Source organism: Saccopteryx leptura, chromosome 3 (assembly GCF_036850995.1).
Source record: "Saccopteryx leptura isolate mSacLep1 chromosome 3, mSacLep1_pri_phased_curated, whole genome shotgun sequence".
In the NCBI taxonomy this organism is placed as follows: domain Eukaryota; kingdom Metazoa; phylum Chordata; class Mammalia; order Chiroptera; family Emballonuridae; genus Saccopteryx; species Saccopteryx leptura.
Genome location: NC_089505.1, coordinates 138,735,152 through 138,758,827, shown reverse-complemented (window position 1 = coordinate 138,758,827; position 23,676 = coordinate 138,735,152). Strand labels below are relative to the sequence as shown.

General features: G+C 37.1%; 1 protein-coding gene across 6 annotated transcripts in view; it reads right to left on the bottom strand.

Moving 5' to 3' along the window:
- Positions 1–23,676, bottom strand: part of RAVER2 (ribonucleoprotein, PTB binding 2) — a 157,870-nt gene that overhangs the window by 21,679 nt on the left and 112,515 nt on the right. For 2 of the 6 annotated variants that reach the window (XM_066376480.1, XM_066376481.1), the window contains exons 10-11: positions 22,877–22,988; positions 21,305–21,441 (exon numbers count right to left, since the gene is read on the bottom strand). In XM_066376480.1, the coding sequence (XP_066232577.1) occupies positions 21,305–21,441; positions 22,877–22,988 (249 nt within the window). Of the gene's footprint in view, positions 1–11,876; positions 11,952–19,053; positions 19,791–20,167; positions 20,909–21,304; positions 21,442–22,876; positions 22,989–23,676 lie in introns of those variants that run through there. The other 4 variants (XM_066376482.1, XM_066376484.1, XM_066376483.1 and 1 more) reach the window with 4 other exon arrangements.

The following is a 23,676-nucleotide window of genomic DNA, read 5'->3' as shown; positions in this document are numbered from 1 at the left end:
GTAATGCAGTGTTTTACTTAAACCTGACGAATGTAAAAATATGAAACAAAATGGTGCAGAGATGATACAAATGGCATAAAATGAACAAAGAAAATTATGATATATAACAATAATGAAAGAAAATTATGATAAAATATGACTTAAAATTTTTATAACATCATTTCACAGTACTGTACATAGAGTCTACTCAACTTACGACCAAATTGTGTTACGGCCGGTCTGTCGGAACCAATCGTGGTCGTAAGTCAAGCACTAGCTATACCTGAAAAGAGTTCAAAGTAACAGTAGCAAACGTGTTCACCAGGCTCAGAAGAAAACTGGATGAACCAAGTGAGATTTTCAACAAAGAGACATAAAATATAAGAAAGTATCAAACAAATCACAGAGCTAAATAATACAGTAAGTGAACTGAAAATTTTAGTAATGAGGTCTACATGAAGCAGAAGACAGGACCAGCGAACTTGAACAGGGCAGTGTAACTCATCCAATCAGGGTAGCAAAATAAAAAAAGGTAAAGAAAGCATAAATGGCTTATGGGACATCAAGTGGATCAACATTTGCATTACAGGGGCCCTAGAAGGAGAGGAGAGAAAGGGGATGAAAACTTGTTTAAAGAAATACTGACGGTGACAAGATGGCGATGGAGTAGGCGGAAGTACCAACTCCCACCTCCCAGAACCAAAGTGGATTACAAACTAATTTTAAGAACCATCATCTGGAAAAACCAATTTTAGACTAAACTAAGAGGACTCTTCAACCAAAGAACACTGAAGAAGCCACACTGAGACTGGCAGGAAAAGCGGAAACGCAGAGAGGGCTGCCCAGCTACCCAGAGCGAATGGCAGCCGGGAGAGACTCGCGTGGCAGAAAGTGAGTTTAGCAGAGAGGGGAGGGTCCTGAATCCCAGGAACAAAGCCCCAACCTGCAGCCCCAGAGCCTAGAAGAGGCGTATGGACAGTATTTAGCTGGAAACAAGTCAGGATACTGTTTGTGAGAAAGAGACTGATTTCTCAGACCCAGGATTCTTCTTAAAGGGACCGTGCAGAAAACCTCTCTCACAACCACTCACCCGGGACTCCGGGGGATAGGGAGAGAGGAGAGGACTGGATTAACAGGAAGAGAGTATAATCTAGGAGGCACAAGGAGAAACTTTTTTTTTTTGTATTTTTCTGAAGCTGGAAACGGGGAGAGACAGTCAGACAGACTCCCGCATGTGCCCGACCAGGATCCACCTGGCACGCCCACCAGGGGGCGACACTCTGCCCACCAGGGGGCGATGCTCTGCCCCTCCGGGGCATCGCTCTGTCGCAACCAGAGCCACTCTAGCGCCTGGGGCAGAGGCCAATGAGCCATCCCCAGCGCCCGGGCCATCTTTGCTCCAATGGAGCCTCGCTGCAGGAGGGGAAGAGAGAGACAGAGAGGAAGGAGAGGGGGAGGGGTGGAGAAGCAGATGGGCGCTTCTCCTATGTGCCCTGGCCGGGAATCGAACCCGGGTCCCCCGCACGCCAGGCCGATGCTCTACCGCTGAGCCAACCGGCCAGGGCCTGATTTGCCTTTTTTTCTATACCATCTTTGTCCTTCAAAGCCAGGTAAGAAATTTATTAGATGCTTTTATTTAAAGGACTTCCCAATTATGCTATACAACTCTCAGTAAGAACCAATTCAGAAGTATGAGGTCCGCAAAATCTTCACCAATGCTGCACAGAAAAATATCAGTAAGAAGAGGAAATGAAAATGGATATCATTATTGCCTTTATAATAGGAGAAAGATAATTCTTCTGATACAGTCTATCAAAGACTGTATATATTAAACTTTGACTGCAAGGACTGTTGGGTTAAATGAGAAACGGTGATAGTTAAGGTTTTTGAAACAAAGTTCAGTGTTCTGGGAGAAATAAATCTGTATCAAAGAAACCACAAAACAGAGAAAAATAAAACCACAAAAGAGGTACAAAGCAAGCAAATACTTTCCTTTCTGTGTCATATTTGCAGGGTATAGACTTCCATTCCTTCACAGACTGTGAAGGGCACACTCAGCTGTATGCGATAGGGCTACCTGGATAAAAAAACACTTGGAACTGTGCCCTCCAAGAGCTCGTATCCTAGGAGGGTAAGTAAGAAAAGTACAAACCATAATTCTAAAAGGAGAACGCCACCATGCCAAATGAGAAATGGAGGTGAAGTGCTAAAGCTTTTTCAGAGGAGGGAAAATGAGAGAGGACGGTTTGAGAGGTATGGACAGAGGTTCCACAGATGAGTTAAAATCTGGAGGCAAGGCCAGATGTAGACATGAGGAGAGTGGGCATGAGCTCTCCAGGAAAAAGGAGACACCTGAGCAAAGGCAGATGGCAGGAAAGCATGGCACATTGTAGCTGGTCCATGGATGAGAGTAATAGCAAATGAGACCGGAAAGGCAAGCTGGCCTCAACCTTGGGGAAGCTGGACTGCCAGGCTAACAATCATAAACAGGGAATGATAAGTTTGTTCTTAGAATCTGGAAAGATTAATTAAGCAGCTCCAAAAAAATGTGGCAATGGAGGAGACAGGCATTTAGTGGTCTCTGCAGGAGGCTACTAAGCATATTCATGTTCTTAGTACATAAATGAGGGCAAACACACACACATTACACATGACTTTCAGTTTTAAATTTCTACATGCAATTATACAGATGAAAAAGAACAAAATGCTATATTATGGAATTCTGGGGAAAATCTACTTTAATGAGCATTAATGTTTTAAAGTGATGCTAATTTTACATATCTTTCAGGTGGAAATCAGATTGACAAAATACCTAAACTGTAGTACATGTGGAGAGGTATAAATTGATAAAATGTAATTATGACATCAACCCTATGCAGTAAGAAATTATCTTCATTGAATAAATAAGGAAACAAAAGCTCAGAAAACTTATGTGACTTGACTAAAATCACGAGGCTATTCAATATTAGAACTATGAATCCAATCCAGTGTTTCTCAGTTTAGTGTTCTTTTCATTATTCTAACATGTTTTATTTTTTTAATTCTAATCTTTTGCACACATTTACTATGAAATCCATTCTGTATGTACACTGTTGCTATTTTTGAATTTTAAAAAAGAAATCATTTTCTTTTATCACAGCACTTTTCATCCTCATGTAAATGTAGGCTAACTTTCATTGCCATGTGATTGTAAAAAAAAAAATGCCACAATTTCATTTTTGACTTCCAAAATCTAATATTTACAATGTGCCTTAAGTTCGTTTTAAAAAAATTATTTTAGAGAGGAAAGAAGGAAGAGATACATCAATTTGTTGTTCCACTTACCTATGCATTCATTGGTTGATTCTTGTATGTACCCTGACTGGGGATTGAACCCCACAACCTTGGCGTATCTGGATGATGCTACTGAACAACCAGGCTTGGCCAAAGCTCATTTTTAAAGCTCACTTCAATAGTTTACTGAAGACTAGTTTTAAAAGATCTTATAAAAATTGAAGAAAAGGAAATTCTGAATATTTCCCAGGGAGATGCCTGGAACAGAGTATGTTAATCTGGATAGTGAATCTGATTAGGCTTATCCACTACCAGTCCAAACTGAAGATATTTATCATTAATGCTTTTCCAAAGGTATGGAACCAGTTAGCATGTAGCCATCTAAATAAAAAATCAAATTAGTTATAACGTTCTGCCTCTACTGAGGACTCGTCTCACCTTTCTCTTTAGCCCCGTTTTACCTTTTCTGTGTTTTTGTCTCCTTAGCAAAGTCAGATTTTATGGAGAACCTAAAAAGAACTACTTTACCAGTTCTTCTAGAGTTCAATTAGACCCTTAATATCCCTTCCTTATCATTTTAAGTGCAGCTTTTGGACTTCAGAGCAAAATCATGAATTAACTTGATTGTATTTTCTGCCTTATTAAGCACAGTTCATTTCTAAAATTTTATTTACCATATTTTCTCAGGTATAAGATGCTCCCATGTATAAGATGCACCTTAATCTGGGGGCCCAAAATTTGAAAAAAAATGTATTACATAAAGTTATAGAACTCAAGTTTTATTCATCATAAAATTTATACAACTCCTCATCACTGTCTAAACTCCCATCCATTAGCTTGTCCTCATCTGTGTCTGATGATGAATCACCATCTTCAAAAATAAGTACAAAAAAGCGGGAAGTGCAAGTAAAAAAAAAACTACAACCACTGTATAAGACACACCCAGTTTTTAGGCCCCAAAATTTTCAGGAAAAACTGTGTCTTATACATGGGGAAATATGGTAAATATAATATTCCCATTGTTAAAAAAAATTGTTTTTTTGCCTGACCTGTGGTGGCACAGTGGATAAAGCCCTGATCTGGAATGCTGAGGTTGCCAGTTCAAAACCCTGGGCTTGCCCGGTCAAGGCACATACAAGAAGCAACTACTATGATTTCCTGATTCCTGCTCCTTCTCTCCCCTTTCTCTCTCTCTCCCCTCTCTCTTTAATCAATAAATAAAATCTTGAAATTTTTTTAATATGCTTCATTTTGTGATATAAGTACAAAAATTTTCCCTCCTTTATATATCTTTATTATATGCGGCTTAAGTGTCTGTTTGTCACTGATAGCTTATTGGTTGCTTGCGTAACTATACTAGCCAATGGGGTGAAGTTGCCATGGCTGAACGCAAATTGAGTGGGTCAGGGGGAAGGTGAACATTTGTTTGCATTGGCAATCATCTGCTTTTGAAACAATTTACGGCTGAATGCAAATTGAGCATGTCAGGGGGAAGGTGAACATTTGTTTGCATTGGCAATCATCTGTTTTACATAAAAACTACGTCTTAACGTAATTTAAGAATGCCTCCTAGAAAATACAGCACTGAAAAGGAGCTAAAGCTGCACAAAAATGGCTTTCTCGATAAAAAGAAACCACTGAGCAGAAAGACAAGGCTTGCTTCAGTCGCAGAGCAAATGCGTCTTTCTCTGCAAAATGAGACTGATGAGCATAGAGAAACAAGGCTTGCCTCAGATGCAAGACAAAAAGGCCTGTCTCGACAAAATGAATTCCTTGAACAAAGGTAGGAGAGAAATGCAAAAAAATGACAGAGTAATGCTGACCGAAACGCAAAAAGGATAATGAAAAGATGCTCACCTTTGCTAGCTATTTGCAAAGTGCAAATTAAAACCACAATGAGATACCACTTCACACTTGTTAGATTAGCTATTATCAACAAGACAAATAACTGTTAAAACAGTTTCAAACGGAGAAACTTTAATTTTTGAGCATTCCTCTGGTGACATGAATATTAAATATGAACACTGTCAGTCCTTAAACTTCAAGTTAGAAACTAATCGATTTGACCGTGGCAAGAAAGGATTTTCTCAATGTTGCAAGTACGGAAACCCCGTGGGGCACTAAGCAAAGGGGCGTCCTCGCCGCCTGCCCTGGGTAATTCAGTTTGAATTAGCAGACACCTTTGCACAAATCATTTTAATTACAATTTATAATATCTAGAACAGCGGTCATTTCATATGACCACCAGGCTTTCTAGTATTACATAGATGTTTTCAATTTTTATAGTAATTTATTGATTCTCAGGTATCTTGACTTTCTTCATATAAGTAATCTTAAGCCTTAACTTTGAATTTAAAAATGAACCACTAAAAGGTATTATAACCACATTCAAAAAAAGTAAAATTTGATCATCACCTTACTGGTTTCAGTATACCACATTGTACAAATCATATATCTTAGATTTCAGTATGTTTCATAAGCTCTTTTTATTTTATTTTACTTTATTAATTTTTAAATGTTTTTTAGAAAATTAAGTTGAACACAGTGACATTGATCAATAAGAGTACACAGCTTTCAGGTAAACATTTCGATTCCATTTGAACTGTTAAGTTGTATACACATCACCCAAAGTCAAATCATTTACCATAACCTTGTATTTGTCCCTCTTTACACCCTTCCCTCAACCACCTACCCTTGTCCCCCTGCCTTACATCCCCCTCCCCCTGGTAAACACTACAGTATTATCTATGTCCATTAGTCTCACTTTTGTATCCCACCTAAGTGTGAAATCATACAGTTCTTAGCTTTTTCTGATTTACTTCTTTCACTCTGAAATGTTATCAAGGTCCATCCATGTTGTCATAAATGGCACTATGTCATCATTTCTTATGGCTGAGTAGTATTCCATAGTATATATGCATCACATCTTCTTTTTCCAATTCTCTCTTGAGAGACACTTTGGTTGTTTCCATGTCTTGGCCACTGCGAATAATGCTGCAATGAACATGGGGGTGCATGTGTCTTTACATATCAATGTTCTCGAGTTTTGGGGGACATATGCAGTAGACAAATTGCTGGGTCATATGATAGTTCTAGTCTTAATTTTTTGAGGAACCACCATACTTTCTTCCATAATGGTTGTATTACTTTACATTCCCACCAACAGTGAATGAGGGTTCCTTTTTCTCCACAGCCTCTCCGACACTTGTTATTTGTCTTGTTGATAATAGCTAATCTAACAAGTGTGAAGTGGTATCTCATTGTGGTTTTAATTTGCACTTTGCAAATAGCTAGCAAAGGTGAGCATCTTTTCATTATCTGTTGACCATTTGTATTTCTTCTTGGGAGAAGTGTCTGTTCAGGTTCTCTCCCCATTTTTTAATTGCATTGTTTGCTTGTGTGTTGCTGAGCTATGTTCTACTTTGGATATTAATGCCTTATCGAAGTTCTTGTTTGCAAATATCATCTCCTATTTAGTTGACAGCCTATTTGTTTTATTAGTTTCTTTCACTGTGCAGAAGCTTTTAAGTTTGATATGGTCCCATTAATTTATTTTCACCTTTAGCCTTTGGAGCCAAATTCATAAATTGTTCTCTATGTCCAAGGTCCCTCAGCTCAGTACCTATGTTTTCTTCTATGAAATTTATTGTTTCGGATCTTATATTTTGGTCTTGGACCCATTTTGAATTACTTTTTCTGCAGGGGGACAAACTGTAGTCAAGTTTCATTTTATTGCAAGTGATTTCCAATTTTCTCAGCACCATTTATTAAAGAGGCTTTCTTTTCTCCATTGTATGTTTCTGGCTCCTCCATTGAAGATGATTTGCCCATGTATGTGTGGCTTTATTTCTGGGTTCTCAATTCTGTTCCACTGGTCTGTACATCTGGTTTTTTCTGCCAATACCATGCTGTTTTTATTATCCTGGCTATATAGTATAATTTGAAGTCAGGTAGTGTGATACATCTGGCTCCATTCTTTTTCTTCAAGATAGCTTTGGCTATTCAGGGCTTTATTAGTGTTCTATACAAACCTGGTACTTTTTTGTTTTTTGTTTTTGAATGATATTGGGATTTTGATGGGGACTGAATTAAATTTGTACATTGTTTTTTTTTTGTTTGTTTTTCTGTATTTTTGTGAAGCCGGAAACGGGGAGAGACAGTCAGGACTCCCGCATGCGCCCGACCGGGATCCACCTGGCACGCCCACCAGGGGGCGACGCTCTGTTGCAACCAGAGCCACTCTAGCGCCTGGGGCAGAGGCCAAGGAGCCATCCCCAGTGCCCGGGCCATCTTTGCTCCAGTGGAGCCTCGGCTGCGGGAGGGGAAGAGAGAGACAGAGAGGAAGGAAAGGGGAAGGGGTGGAGAAGCAGACGGGCGCTTCTCCTGTGCGCCCTGGCCAGGAATCGAACCCAGGACTTCTGCACGCCAGGCCGACGCTCTACCACTGAGCCAACCGGCCAGGGCTAAATTTGTACATTGTTTTGGGTAATATGGCCATTTTAACTATGTTCTTCCAATCCATGAACATGGAATGTTTTTCTATTTCATTGTCTTTTTCAATTTCTTTCAGTAATACTCTGTAGTTCTCAGTATACAGGTCCTTTACATCCTTTGTTTTTTCTAGGCATGTTTGTTGTTGCAATTGTAAAAGGAATTGATTTTTTTTTTATTTTCTGACATTTCATTGTTGGCACATAGAAAAGCAATGGACTTTTATATATTGATTTTGTATCTTGCAACTATACTGTATTGGTCTATTGTTTCTCACACTTTTTTGATGGAGTCTTTGGAGTTTTCTATATACAGGATCACATCATCTGCAAAAAGTGATACCTTTCCTTCTTTGGTTCTTCTCTTTTTTTACCAATATGAATGCTTTTTATTTATCTCTCTTGCCTGATTGCTCTGGCTAAAACTTCCAGAACTATGTTGAATAAGAGTGAGTAAGCAGTTGTGCCTTGTTCCTGATTTTACAAAAAAGCCTTCATTTTTTCACCATTTAGTATGATGTTAGCTGATGATTTCTCATATATGGCTTTTATTATGTTGAGGTACTTTCCTTCTACTCTGATTTTAATGAATGTTTTAAAATTTAAAAAATGTATCTTATCAAATGCCTTTTCTGCATCTATTGAAAGAATCATATGATTTTATTCTTTGTTTTGTTGTGGTGGTGTATTACACTGATTGAATTTTGTACGTCGAACCATCCTTGTGCTCCTGGAATAAATCCCACTTGATCGTGATGTATTATTTTTTAATGTGTTGTATTCAGTTTGCTAGTATGTTGTTTAGGATTTTCACATCTGTATTCATTAGAGACTTTGATCTGTAATTTTCTTTTTTTCTGTTGTCCTTGACAGGTTTTGGTATGAGTTATGTTGGCCTCATGAAATGTGTTAGAGAGTATTGCTTCTTCTATTTTTTGGAAGACTTTGAGAAGGATAGGTTCCAAATCTTCTTTGAATGCTTGGTAGAATTCACTAGTGTAGCCATCTATCTGGTCCTGCACTTTTGTTTCTGGGACGTTTTTGATATGTTTTTATTTCCTTCCTGCTTATAGGTCTATTTAGGTTTTCCACTTTTTCATGCCTCAGTATAGAAGATTATAGTTTAGGAATTTATTCATTTCCTCCAGGTTGTTGAATTTGGTGGCATATAGTATTTCATAGTATTCTACTATTATCCTTTCTATAACTAGGATGTTTGTGGTAATTTCTCCTCATTCATTTTGGATTTTGTTTATGAGTCCTTTTTATTTAGTGAGTGGTTTGTCTATTTATTATCTTTTCAAAGAACCAGCTCTATGTTGTATTATATTTTTCTATAGTGTTTTTCTTTCTTTTTTTGACAGAGAGAGAGTCAGAGAGAGGGATAGAAAGGAACAGACAGGAAGGGAGAGATGAGAAGCATCAATTTTTCATCACAGCACCTTATATGTTCATTGATTGTTTTCCCATATGTGCCTTGACTGTGGGGCTACAGCAGACCGAGTAATCCCTTGCTCAAGCCAGTGACCTTGGGCTCAAGCTGGTGAGCTTTGCTCAAAATAGATGAACCCGCGCTCAAGCTGGTGAGCTTGGGGATTCAAATCTGGGTCCTCTGTGCCCCAGTCCGAAGCTATATCCACTGCATCATCATTTGGTCAGGCTTTTCTTTAGTGTTTTTATTCTGTATTTCATTTAGTTCTCTAAATTTTACTATTTCCTTTCTTTTGCTGACTTTGGGTTGCTTTTGTTCTTTTTCTAGTTCCCTAAGATGTGATGTTAGGTTGTTTACGTGAGATCTCTCATTTCTTGATATATGCCTGTAATGAGATAATCTTCCCTCTTATAACCGGGATGCTTTTGCTGCACCACAGAAATTTTGATATGTCACATTGTCATTTTCATTTGTCTGCATATATCTTTTGATCTCTGCTTTTATTTCTTCTTTGACCCAGTCATTTTATAGATAGTTTAATTTCCACATTTTTGTGTGTTCCTTTACTTCCTTTAGACAGTTGAATTCTAATTTCAAAGCCTTATGATCAGAAAGTATGCTTGATATAATTTCAATCACCCTGAATTTGTTGATGTTAGTTTTGTGGCCCAATATATAGTCTATCCTTGAGAATGTTCCGTGCACACTAAAGAAGAATGTATAATCTGATGTTTGGGGATGGAATGTCCTATAAATGTCTATTATGTCCATTTGTTCCAGAGTGTTGTTTAAGGCCAGTATTTCTTTATTGATTTTCTGTTTGGATGATCTATCTAGAGTTGTCAATGGTGTGTTAAAATCTCCAAGTATGACTGGATCTTTGCCTGCTTCTATTTTTAGATCAGATAGATGTCTTATAGATTTTGATGCTTCCTGGTTCAGTGCATATCTATTAAGAAGTATGTCTCTTGATACAATGTGCCCTTTATCATTATGAATTATCCATCTTTGTCTCTGCTTACCCTTGATGTCTTGAAATCAGCATTTTCAGATACGAATATGGCTACATCTGCTTTCTTTGGATATTATTTGCTTAAAGAGTCATTTTCCAACCTTTCATTTTCAATCTAATTTTGTCCTTGCAGCTTAGATGTGCTTCTTGAAGGCAGAATATGGGTGGGTTTTGCACTTTGATCCAATCTGCTACTCTGTACTTCTTTATTGTACAGAGTACAATACATGAGTTTAGTACATTTACATTTAGGATTATTATTGATACTTGAGGATTTCCTATCCCCATTTCATATTTTGTTTTCTGGTAGCTCTGTGTCAAGTTTGGTTCTTCTTTTTCTGTCAGTTCTTTCTGTTTGGTGGTATTCCATACTTCTTTCCCCTGGTTCTTCTTTTTTAAGTTGTGTGTTTCAGTAGTGACTTCTTCTTGGCTGGTTACCATTAGGTTATTAAGACATAAATGTTCTTATGTATGAGTCCTTTGTCTTATGAATATTTCTGCTCTCCATCCTCTTTTGCTATTGCAGATCTTTATACTCTCCTCTTTTAAGTTATGGTTGTCACAGATTATCTCTGTTTTTATTGTGACCTTTTTGGAGCTTTTATTTGTAGGGTTGTTTTTTTTAATTTATTCATTTTTAGAGAGGAGAGAGAGAGGGAGAGAGACAGAAAGGGAGAGAGAGAAGGGAGGAGGAGCTGGAAGCATCAACTCCCATATGTGCCTTGACCAGGCAAGCCCAGGGTTTCAAACCGGCGACCTCAGCATTTCCAGTTTGATGCTTTATCCACTGCGCCACCACAGGTCAGGCTATTTGTAGGTTTGATTTGTTCTGTTCTTTGTATCTGGTTGAATAACCCTCTGGAATATTCCTGTAGTGGGGGGTCTTCTGGTGATAAATTCCCTCAGCTTCTGTATGTCTGTAAATGTTTTTATTTCTTCATTATTTGAAGAATAACTTTGATGGCTATAGTATTCTTGGCTGGTAATTTCTCTCTTTCATTACTTTTAATGTTTGGTTCCACTCTCTTCTGGATTGTAGAGTTTCTGTTAAGTTTGATGATAACCTAATGGGCTTTTCTTTATATGTTATATTTTTCTTTTCCCTGGCTGCCTTGAGGATTCTTTGTCATTGATGTTTGACAATTTTATTATGATGTGCCTTGGAGTAGGTCTGTTTGGGTTGTGGTAATCCGATGTTCTGTTTGCTTCTTGGATTTAAGGCTCTCTTTCCATAGGCTTTGGATATTCTCATCAATTATTTGTTTGAATAAGCTCTCCATTTCCTTCTCCCTCTCTTCTTCTGATAGACCCATGATTCTTATATTGTTCTTTCTGATGGAGTCAGACTATTCTTGTAGAGCTGTTTTGTTTTTTTATTTGTGAGTCTCTCTCCTCTCCTTTCTGTAGTACCTCTAGTTGCTTGTCTTCGATGTCACTAATTCTTTCCTCTATCTGGCTTGTTCTATTAATATTAACTAAACTTGCTACCTCAGTCTTCAATTCATGTATTGAGTTCTTCATCTCTGTTTTTAAAAGTTTCAATCTCCTTGGTGAGGTATTCATTTTGTTCATTAATTTGTTTTTTGAGCTCATTATGTTGCCTACTGATGTCTTCTCGCATATCATGGAGTATTTTCAGAACTTCAGTTTTGAATTCTCTATCATTCCCAAGTTCCATGAGATTGAGATTATTTCTGGAGATTTTTCATTTTCTTTCTGAACTACTACTCTGTCTTATGTAGCCATGGTATTTGATTTCTTCTTCCTTGATGGAATTTGAGAGTGGTATTGTTAACAAAAATGCAACTAAAAATATGAAAAATTAAATATAAAAAATGCAAAATGTATAAAAATTTATAAAATTATGACAAGTAGAAAAACCACAGAAAAAAGACTGAAAGCAAACTAAAAAGGTCAAAAACAAAACACTCAAAAAATAAAAATTAAAAATATAAAAATCAAATAAAATGCAATTCAAAGAGAAAAAATAAGGAAAGAAAAGGAAATAAGGGGGAAAAGAAAAATAAATTTCAGTTTTGAGAGGTTTCGTCCAGTAGGTGCCATTGTATTGCTATTTTTGGCTCTGAGAAGTTCCTGGGCTTTCCCCTACTCATGCTGCTGTGGCAATGATGTAGGCAGAGCTGCAGTCGTGTTGGTGGGTGGGGCATGTTGTGAGGGCTTTACAGCTTTGGCCTTATGGCTTCAGCTTTCCAGCTTTCTGGCTCTAGCAATGGCAATCTCAGGTGTCCAGGCTCTCCTTCCCACATCTCAACAGACCTGGGGACCAGATGTGGAGCACCTCTGTTCTTCAAAAAGAGACTGGCTCTGGAGAGTCAGCTGTGGGGTTTGTCCACCACTCTTTGTACTGTGAGGTGAGGGAGGCGGGATTTGGTAGGCTGGGGGTAGGGAGCCACACTTTAGCTTTCTCTGTCTCTGCCAAGGGCAGGCTGCCAGCAGACCGTGGGAATACTGGCAATGACCCTGTGCTTTGGTTTATCTCACCCTTTGCCCATCTGCCTCACTGCTCCTCATAGTAGGAGACCCAGTCACTCGGAGTTTCCCTCTCCCTGCCCCTCAGACAAAATCCTGAGAGCCTGAACTTCCCTACTCCCCATAGTCCAGAAGGGAAAAAAAAATCTAGTCACTCCAGATTTGTCTCCTCTCCTCTCCAAAGCCCACTATGAATGTGTTTTATCTTCTGCCCCCGTTTTTCACCACATCCCACCCTTTAGTCCATTCAGTGTGTGGATCTTTCAGGAAGGAGCACCTGCGAGCCCAGCTCGGGTCCCTTCTCTGTTATAGTTGTTCAATTTGTTGACATTTCAAGGGGAGAGATCAGAAGTACCTCTCAAACTGCCATTACTCTTTCAAAAGCACTTTTTAAAAACCAAAATACAACACTAAAATTCTTTGAAAAATTAGCCTGACCAGGCAGTGGTGCAGTGGATAGAGCATTGGACTGGGATACAGAGGACCCAGGTTTGAAACCCCAAGGTCACTGGCTTGAACACAGGCTCATCTAGATTGAGCACAGCTCACCAGCTTGGACCCAATGTTGCTGGCTTGAGCAAGGGTCACTCGGTCTGCTGTGGACCCCTGGCCAAGGCACAAATGAGAAAGCAATCAATGAACAACTAAGGTGTCGCAATGAAGAATTGATGCTTCTCATCTCTCTCCCTTCCTATCTGTATGTCCCTATCTGTCCCTCTCTCTGTCACACACAAAAAAAATTATTTGAAAAATTAAGACTTAACATGTCAGGGTAGCAAACTGTATGTTTATACTGTATATTATTTTCTATTAAGTTTTTAAACATTTAAAAGGCTGATTTATAAACAAAATAGTTTTTAAGTAATGAGGGTGTTTAAATTGCAAAAGTTTTTTTTAAGTAAAATTCTTAGCAAACATCATTTTTTAAAAGTATTTTCCAAGTTATTATTTAGGATTAATATAAAAGTAATATGTGGCTCCATAATTATTGTTTAAAGTGGTTTTCGGTTTTAAAAAATATTTTATATAGTGTTTGTGACAAGATTGGAATCTATCACAGGACATAAAAATCCTTTTAGCAAGGCTTAATGCATTTTTCCCCACAAGATGGCAGCATTAGGCTCTGTATGAAAGGACTAAGCATCATGCAGACCTTCCTGGGGTTTTTTTTGTTTGTTTTTTTCATTTTTGTTTCTTCTCCTCATCACATCATCTCATCACACATTATTGTGGTTGAAGGTAGCCAGCTTCCTGGCAGGAAAGGTGCCTTGTTGACCAAAAACAACACAAGATTACAACACTCAGGTAAATAACACTCAGGATCCTAATGTATAGCATACGAGACAGCTACTCAGTAAGGCCAGTGTTAAATGTAAAAATGAGTAAAATAAATAAAAACCTATGATTTAAACAGCCATATGAAACAGCTGAGATAAATCGTACATTATCCTTTTTTTGTGTGTGTGTGACAGAGACAGAGAGACAGAGAGGGACAGAAAGGAACAGACAGACTGGGAGACAGATGAGAAGCATCAATTCTTCACTGCTACACCTTAGTTGTTCATTGATTGCTTTCTCATATATGCCTTGATCGGGGGGCTACAGCAGACCAAGTGACCCCTTGCTCAAGCCAACGACCTTGGGCTCAAGCTAGTGAGCCTTGCTCAAACCAGATGAGCCTGCGCTCAAGCTGGCGACTTTGGAGTTTCGAACCTGGGTCCGCTGCATAGCCAGCCCGACGCTCTATCCACTACACCAGGGGTCCCCAAACTACGGCCCCGCGGGCCACATGCGGCCCCCTGAGGCCATTTATCCGGCCCCCGCCACACTTCTGGAAGGGGTACCTCTTTCATTGGTGGTCAGTGAGAGACGCAAAGCATGGCATCGCTCTATACAGTACTACTTCCAGTGACGTGGGATGCACGCCTCACGGCTCCGGAAGCACGTCACATCACTTGTTACATCTAGCAGTGACAAATATGGAACCGGACATTGACCATCTCATTAGCCAAAAGCAGGCCTGTAGTTCCCATTGAAATACTGGTCAGTTTATTGATTTAAATCTACTTGTTCTTTACTTTAAATATTGTATTTGTTCCTGTTTTGTTTTTTTACTTTAAAATAAGATATGTGCAGTGTGCGTAGGGATTTGTTCATAGTTTTTTTTATAGCCTGGCCCTCCAATGGTCTGAGGGACAGTGAACTGGCCCCCTGTGTAAAAAGTTTGGGGACCCCTGCACTACACCATCGCCTGGTCAGCCTCTTACATTATATCAGCGCTTTTCAGCTCGTGTGCCACAAAAAATTTTTAAACATGCAATATCTTATTTGGTCAGGGGCAGTAACTTCTTTTTCCTTAGACTGTCAAATAAAAAAAATGACAATAGCCAACACACAAATAGCTGCCCAGTGTGAATGAGTCAAAAGTATTCAATATATCTATTTTTTTGTCAGATCAGCAAAAAATACATTTTGTGGTGTGTTGCAGAATTTAAGTAATTCGTTTGTGCCATGAGATTAAAAAGGTTGAAAACAGCTGCTTTTATATTATTGAAAACTTATGACTAAGTCAAAATGAAAAATTGTGTAAGAGAAATTTTGACTTATTTTACTTACTAAAAGGGGGGGAGAAATGAAACTGGGTGCATCTTATATAGTGGTTGTAGATTTTACTTGCATTTCCCACTTTTTTGCGCTTGTTTTGTGCTCATTTTTGAAGACAGAGATTTGTCATCAGACACAGATGAGGACAAGCTAATGGATGGGAGTTTTGACAGTGATGAGGAGTTGTATGAATTTTATGATGAATAAAACTTGAGTTCAATAACTTTATGTAATACATTTTTTTCAAATTTCAGACCCCAAATTTAAGTTGCATCTTAAACATGGGAGTGTCTTATACATGGGGAAATACAGTATTTATCTCTATCCTGAATCTTGACATTTCAAACTCCATTTGTACATTCAAGCTAATAGGATTATATAGCTGGCTAAAATGTTATTATCACTGCTAATGCATGTACTACAAATTTTAGAGTAACTATATTTCTTTTTTTTTAATGAATTTATTGGAGTGACATTGGTTAACATAGTTATACTGGTTTCAAGTGCCCAATTCTACAAACACATCTCTGTACACTATATTGTATGTTCATCTCCACCCAAGTCAAGTCTTTGTCCATCACCATTTATCCCCCCTATACCCTCTATATCTAGTTCTAATTTAATTTTTTTAAATAACCATTCAAATATTTAGGAAATGCATCTTTTTAAAAATTTTTAATTTTTCTTAAGTGAGAAGCAAGAAGGCAGAGAGACAGACTCCTGCATGTGCCCTGACTGAGACCCACCTAGCAGCGCCCTATGGGGCGATGCTCTGCCCATTTAGGGCCATTGTTCCATTGCTCGGCAACAGAACTATTTTAGTGCCTAAGGCGAGGCCATGGAACCATCCTCAGTACCCAGGGCCAACTTGCTCCAACTGAGCCATGGCTGCAGGAAGGGGGAAAAGAGAGAGAGAGAGAGATAGAGAGAGAGAAAGAGAGGAGAGGGGGAGGGGTGGAGAAGCAGATGATCACTTCTCCTATGTGCCCTGACCAGGAATCAAACCTGGAACATCTATATGCTGGGCCAACACTCTACTGCTGAGCCAACTGGCCAGGGCCAAGAATGGCAACTGTCATTAATTATAATCAACAAGAGAAAAGGGAGAGATAGCCATTTAAATTAGTTTCCAATTATAACTATATCTACAACACATCTCTGTACACTGTATTGTATGTTCATCTCCACCCAAGTCAAGTCTTTGTCCATCGCCATTTAGTGTGTTTTTAGATTCATAGAATTTTTTAATGTAAACAATCATGTCACTTGCAAAGAGAGACAATTTTACTTTTACTTTTCTATTTTACACCTTAAGAAAAAACAACTTTTTTGCACTGAAACCTCTAGTAAAATGTTGAATAGAAATGGCAAAGCCCTGGTTGAATAGCTTGGTTGCTTACAGCAACGTTCAGATGTGCAAAGGCTGCTGGGTTTAGTCCTGGATCAGGGCACATATAGAAACAGGTCAATGTTTTTCTCTCTCTTAAAAAAAAAATCAATAAATACACTAATAAAAAAAGATGTGGTAAAAATGCATAATCTTGACTTGTTCTGATAATCTGTTTTAATGAGAGCATGTAGTCCTTTTTCATTTAACTATTTCATTCAACTGAGATTTATCATTTAGCTATTTGTCTTCTATCCAAACTATTTTCTCCCCTTTCCTGATATTTTTGGCTTAATCAAGTGTTCTTAAAATTATATTGTAATAAACTAATGACATTTTAGCTACACTTTTTGTATTTTTTAGTGATTGCTCTCTGTATCACAATATGTATTCCATAATTTATCACAGCCTAGACATAATATTGTTCTAATGTAATAATCCCATAAACATAATTTCATTCACCCTATTCTGTTTTTTGTACTGTTGTCAAATATGTACGTTATATCTACATACATTACAAACCTCACAATGTAATGTTACAATGTTGCTTTAAAATAAATTTTAAACAGAGAAAATATAGTGCCTTTTTGCCAGTTGTTTTAACAAGTGGTTCTCAGTGGTGGGCAATCTAATGGGAAGAGAAAAAGAATGGTGCTAACATCTAACAACGTATAAGACAGTCCTGCCACAACAGAGAGGTATCCAGCCCAGAATGTCAACAGTGCCAAGGTTGAAAAACTAGCTCAAGATAATGTGTTATTTTTCTGTGGTTACTTTCACAATAATCTCACTATAACTTTGGTTTTCAGCATATTAACTAATGTGTCTGGATATAATTGTTTTTTATCCTGTTTTGCAGAGGAGGTCTCTGAGCCTGTTAGATCTGTAAGTTTTTTCAACTAAATTTCTGAGATGTTTTACCATTACTTTTTCAAATATTTTATGCCCCATAACTCCTCTCCTCCTGAGACTCCAATTACACTTATTTTAGATGGCCTTATATTGTCCCTCTGATCCCTGAGGATCACTGGTTTTCAACCTCTTCCTCTCTGATCTTCAGCTTGAATTATTTCTTTTGATTTGTCCATGTTAATTGAACATTCCCCCTTGCTTTCTCCAACCTTCTTCTAAGCCCATCCTATGTATCTTTTTCAGATACTATACATTTTAATTCTAGAGTTTCTATCTTCTTTTTTAGATTATATTTCTTCCTGAAATTACCTATCTGTTCATTTTGACCTTATTTTCCTTTAAGTTCTTGAACGTATTTATAATAGTTGTTTTAGATAAGACTATCTACTAAAGATCAACATCTGGGTTATCCTGGGATTGCTCCTTTCCTCTTAATGGCAGGTCACATCTTCTTGTTTCTTCAACTACCTAGTAATTTTTATTTACTGGACATTGTAGGTGATAGATCATAGAGACTATGGGTTATATAATTTTCCTCTGAAGACTGTTGATTTTTGTTGTAAAAAGGAGTTACCTTTTCTGAATTCAAACTTCAAACTGTGGCCCTGGCCAGTTGGCTCAGTGGTAGAGCGTTGGCCTGGCGTGCAGGAGTCCCGGGTTTGATTCCCGGCCAGGGCACACAGGAGAAGCGCCCATCTGCTTCTCCACCCCTCCCCCTCTCCTTCCTCTCTGTCTCTCTCTTCCCCTCCCGCAGCCGAGGCTCCATTGGAGCAAAGTTGGCCCGGGCGCTGAGGATGGCTCTGTGGCCTCTGCCTCAGGCGCTAGAATGGCTCCGGTTGCAACATAGCAATGTCCCAGATGGGCAGAGCATCGCCCCCTGGTGGGCGTTCCAGGTGGATCCTGATCAGGCGCATCTGGGAGTCTGTCTGACTGCCTCCCCGTTTCTGGCTTCGGAAACATACCAAAAAAACTCCAAAACTTCAAACTGTCTCCTCTGCGCTGGGGAAGAGTTGTATCTCTTTACAGTTCTTTAGCTTTCCATCTGTTGTTTTCCACCAGGTTCCCTGTAGCCTCCCTCACACAAACATAGTTCAGAAGTCAATCAAGGGTACTTGGGCTGAGTTTATATAGAGATTTTTAGGTTCCTTCTTCTGCACCCCCCTTTTCCTGAAATTACCCTCCTTATTTTTCAGCCTTGCTTTCTGTTCTGAACTCTGTCCTCTGGTAAGACTGCACCTTTCTGCCTCAACTAGGGGACGGTGGTAGGCAAAAAGCCACTGAAATACAAAACTCACCCAGTGCAGGTTCCCTCTTTCAAGGACTGTCTCCCCTTCAGTTTCTGCCTGCTTTTGGTTATTCAAGAGCCTACCAACAGTTGTTTTTCTTTCATATTAATACAATTTAATAACAATTATCTGCAGGAGGAGTAATCTGACACAAGCAATTTCACCAATAATGGAATGACAATTAGGATTTTGAAATGTGATGCTTTTACTGGAGACAGAGATTACTACATCCATCTATATCTTGACATAACCATCTCTCCTAATCTTTATGCATAGTGGCCAATACAAAACAAACAACCAAACAGGTTCTATGAAGCACTGATTTTATGCCTGAAGAAACATCTCCATAGTATAATGAAAATATTGTGGACTTTGAAATCAAAGAAATCATTTACTAACTACATGAACTTGGAAAGATTATTTATCTGGGTATGCTTTCCACTTGTATTATAGAGGTGGTCATTTAAATCTTAGGATTATTAGAAAGACTTAATGCTTTCATTGCAAAGCATGGGGGGCAAGTGTTAAACAAACAAAATGTTTGTTTCTTTCCCTTAGACCTTTTTCTCCATTTTAGCAGTGGAAACAGTAGAAGGACTTCCTAAAATATGACCACCTTTTACTAGTTACTTTATTCCATTGGTAACACTTAATTAAGTTTACTTTATAAGGATGAAAGCATACAATAGAGAACAACTCTCACTTTATGAACAAGCATGAGGAAATAGCAGAGACTGCCCAAGGGAACACTGAATCCAGGGCCGATCCACACCTGCACAGCAGCTCTGGATAAGCAAGTCAGAGGCAGCAAGAAGGCTGGCAATGCAAAAGGCATCCTTATCACAGAGTTTCTCCATGTGTACATGGCAAAGTGTTTTTCTGTGGATAAGTATTCAGAAACCACCATAATCTAATAAAATTGCTCCTGAGAAAAGCAAAAGTGAAATGAAAGGTAAGTACAATAACTTTTAAAACTTAATCATACATTTAACTCAATTTTAAAATTATTGTACTTCCTCTTGTTAATAAAAATAAAATGTGTTCCTTGTAAAGAAACAAAATCAGAATTGCACCAGGCTATATTTTATAAAGTTTTAAAATTAACATAGATTATAAAACTTTTTACCATGTGTTCATATATTGTTTTATATGATTTTTAATATTTACATTGTATTTCTTGGTATAAATATAACAATTTATTTACTCAGTCTTATAAGTTGTTGGAAATTTAAGTTGTCTCTAATTTTTACAACTATTAACTATTCATAAATGATTGCATATATCCATGATAATTTTTTTGGCTTTTGTTACCTGGAAATATAATCAGCATTCAATGTCCTTACCTAAGTCATTACTTAAAATGTTAGCTAATAAGTGAAGATGGAATTTTATGAAAAATATAAGAGAATGCCTTCCAGGTTGTATCAATTCATGATCATCAAATTACATTATCTTCCCCTAGATCTCTCCAGCTTTTCCATAGGTATATGAGACTCTATTATATATTTTGCTAATATCCAGTTGCACCATTTCTATAGTCTACTTGACCTGGTTTTCTAATACTCTATCATAAAAGCATACTGAGGCATCAACTGTTCTAAATGAATTCACACTGGTTTTCTAAGTTTATTAGAGACAGGTGAGAAAAAGGAAGTGGCTCCAAGAAAAAGATAGTGGCTCCAAAGTGGAAGCACTGCTCCCATAGGTTGGACAGAGCTGAGAAGAGGCTGACTACTCATAAGACTCTCATGATTACACCATCATATGCTGCTAACATAACATATACACTCAGCTTAAGCCACTAAGAATACACTGAAGGAAAAAAAAGAAGCAAAGCAAAATTGTCATTAGTAGAGAATGGTGCAGTATATCTTATGAATACAATACTTTTCACATTATTGACTGCTTGATTTAAAATTTAGCATCGCAGTGCCTGTAATATCATGTTTCTACATCAATGAGTAGTGGTAAAGAACAGAGGCATTTCTTCAGGTTTCTCAGTCAAGTCTACACTGGTATAAATCAGAGGTCGGCAGAGTTTTTCTGTAAAGAGCCAGATTGTAAACATTTAATCTTGCAGCCTTATAGTCTCTACTGTAACTACTCAGCTCTAACGCTGTAGCACAACAGCACCACAGACAACAATGCAAATGGACAAACATGCCCTATTCCAGTAAAACTTTATTCACTAAACAGGTCCTGCTCTCTGTAGTTTGCCAATCATTTGTGTAAACGATGAAAACAGGTAAATAGTGAAAAATGATACCTAACAATCTTTTGAATGTGTCCCAAAATTCCAAATTGTGAGCAAGAAATACTGTGCAGATCAGTACAATTTCAATTTCCTCCATTACAGGAATCACAATTTCATATTCAGTGAACTCAATATATAGTTGAACCAATTTTTCTGTATATCATCAAAATCTGAGACTCATTTACCTGTGTATAATCACCAAAAGGTTGAGAAAAAGCAACGCACTTTTCCGATGTGTGTTTTGATTCATTTTCCTGAGAAATTGCATCCAGAATGTTGCTTGCAATTCCAGTCTTCTGAAGAGTGGTTTTATTTGCAGGGGCTAAAGGCAAAATCAATACATATATTTTAGTTAGGCTGCTTTATTATAATTTATAAACAGAGAACAAAACTCATTAATTCAGTATATTTTCAAATAGAACACAAATTTTGCCCTGGTTGTATACAGCTCAGTTGGTTAGAGCATTGTCCCAAAGCACAGATTGCCGGTTCAATCCCTCCCTGGTCAGGGCACATACAGGAACAGGTTAATGTTCCTGTCTCTCTCTCTCTATCCCTCCTTCTCTAACAAAGTAAATATTAAAAAAAAAATAAAACATAAATTTTAATTTGCTAGTATATATAATCCCAGGGGGAAAATATATAGTATATGATACTGTCTTATTCATTTAAAAGAAATGAAAATGAAAGTACTTACCTATAGGTAAATACTTTGGGTAGAAACATTAAAAAAAATGTCTGATTTCCAAAACAAGGCATATAAAATGTAAATTAACTATTCTTATTGATGTAATAGTAGTAACTATCAATTTTTAATACTAGATAAAAATATAGTAGGTATACTAAAAGCACCTTCAATTTTTTTCTGGCTTTAAAAACACTAGAAATGCTTAGATTTAAGAGTATACTTTATAAAATAAAAAGACTGCACATTAAAAGCAAAATTCATTTTTCATCTTTTTTCATTCAACCCTTTTTTCCTAGAGGTGACAGGTTTTTCCAGATTTATTTTGTGCATTTATACATTCAAATATGTACATGTAAAAATACATAGCTTTAAATAAACAAGTGGAAAAATTTTATATATACAGTTGCTTTTCTTTTAATTTGTTTAAAGATCATTTCATATTAATACATGCAGCTCTCAATTACTTTTAAAAGTTGCATAATACTCCATTTTATGATAAACTGTTTACTGATAGACCTTAAGGCAGCTTCAGTTTTTCACTAATGACAACCAATGTTCTAGGGAAAACCATATTTGTAGTTTTCTCTTAAAACTATTAATTATCCTAATTCAAGGCATAAGTACATCCTCTAAAAAAGTAAACAAGAATTTTATTTCTGCCAATTAGTAGCTCATATATTTTTGGTGTATTTTGCTAATACTCCAGATATATTAGATTACTTAGAAATTTAAATCTCTATTTTAGCACTATGATTCTATATATATGTATTGCAAAGAATTATAGTATTGCCAAATAACTTTTTCCCAATTATTTCAAATCATGATTTAATAGTTATTCAATAAATTGATTATATTCTTATAAAATATTATAAAAGATGTCTTCCTTAAAGTAGAATGCATTTTAAGTATTAGGTTTAGTTGTTCTTTCAATTTAAAGACTGGGTCATAATTTAGGCTTTAACTGGTCAATAGGCATGATTTGCTTCTATAAAGTTAAAAACTAAAGTGAAATTCATTCTGGAAAGTATTTAATAGAACTTTAAAATATTAATACTGAGTTCTCACTTACATGATAAGCACACACTGGGCAATACACTGGCCAAGTTCAAGTACGGATTTTTACTGAGCCGAATTTCTTTTGGTGGATCTCCCAAGAGTGAAGTCTGATTTTTAGAAGCAGCCTATTTATCAAAAACAGAAGAGTGGTATTTAATGAGAAGTACAAGAAAATAATGCATAAAGAGGAGAGAAATACTTATTCTTCAAGACATTTAGTGTGGTAAGAACTTGTGGAAACTAATATTTTAAGATATAAAGTTATGAAATATTTCTGGGTATTGATTAAAATTATCACATTTCATATGCTATTATTTTTTTAAATATGTTTTTAAAAAGCTATTTTAGAACTATAGAACTTCAGAACTAAAAAAGAATTAAAGGCTATCTTGTACAACCTTCTCACTTGACCCAGGAAAGAACTTGTCTTCACAAGAAAAAACAAATTCCATACCGCATTTGCAGAAATAAAGTTATCAACAATTTTTTAAAGAGTACATTTAGTAAGTGTTGGAGCCAGACCTCAAAAACCGTTTCTTTCTTAGCAGTTATATTACATTGCCCAGAATAATGCCCTGGACCAAATGGCTTCACTAGAGAATTCAAACATTTAAAGAGGAATTAACACCAATCTTCTTCAAAAACCTTCCATAAAATTGAAAAAAAGGAATATTTCCTAACTCATTCTATGAGACCAGCATTGCCCTAGTACTAAAGTCAGACAGATACTACAAAAAAACTACAGATCAATATCTTTTATCAATATTGATGCAAAACCACCAACAAAACACTAGCTAACCAAATCTGGTAAAA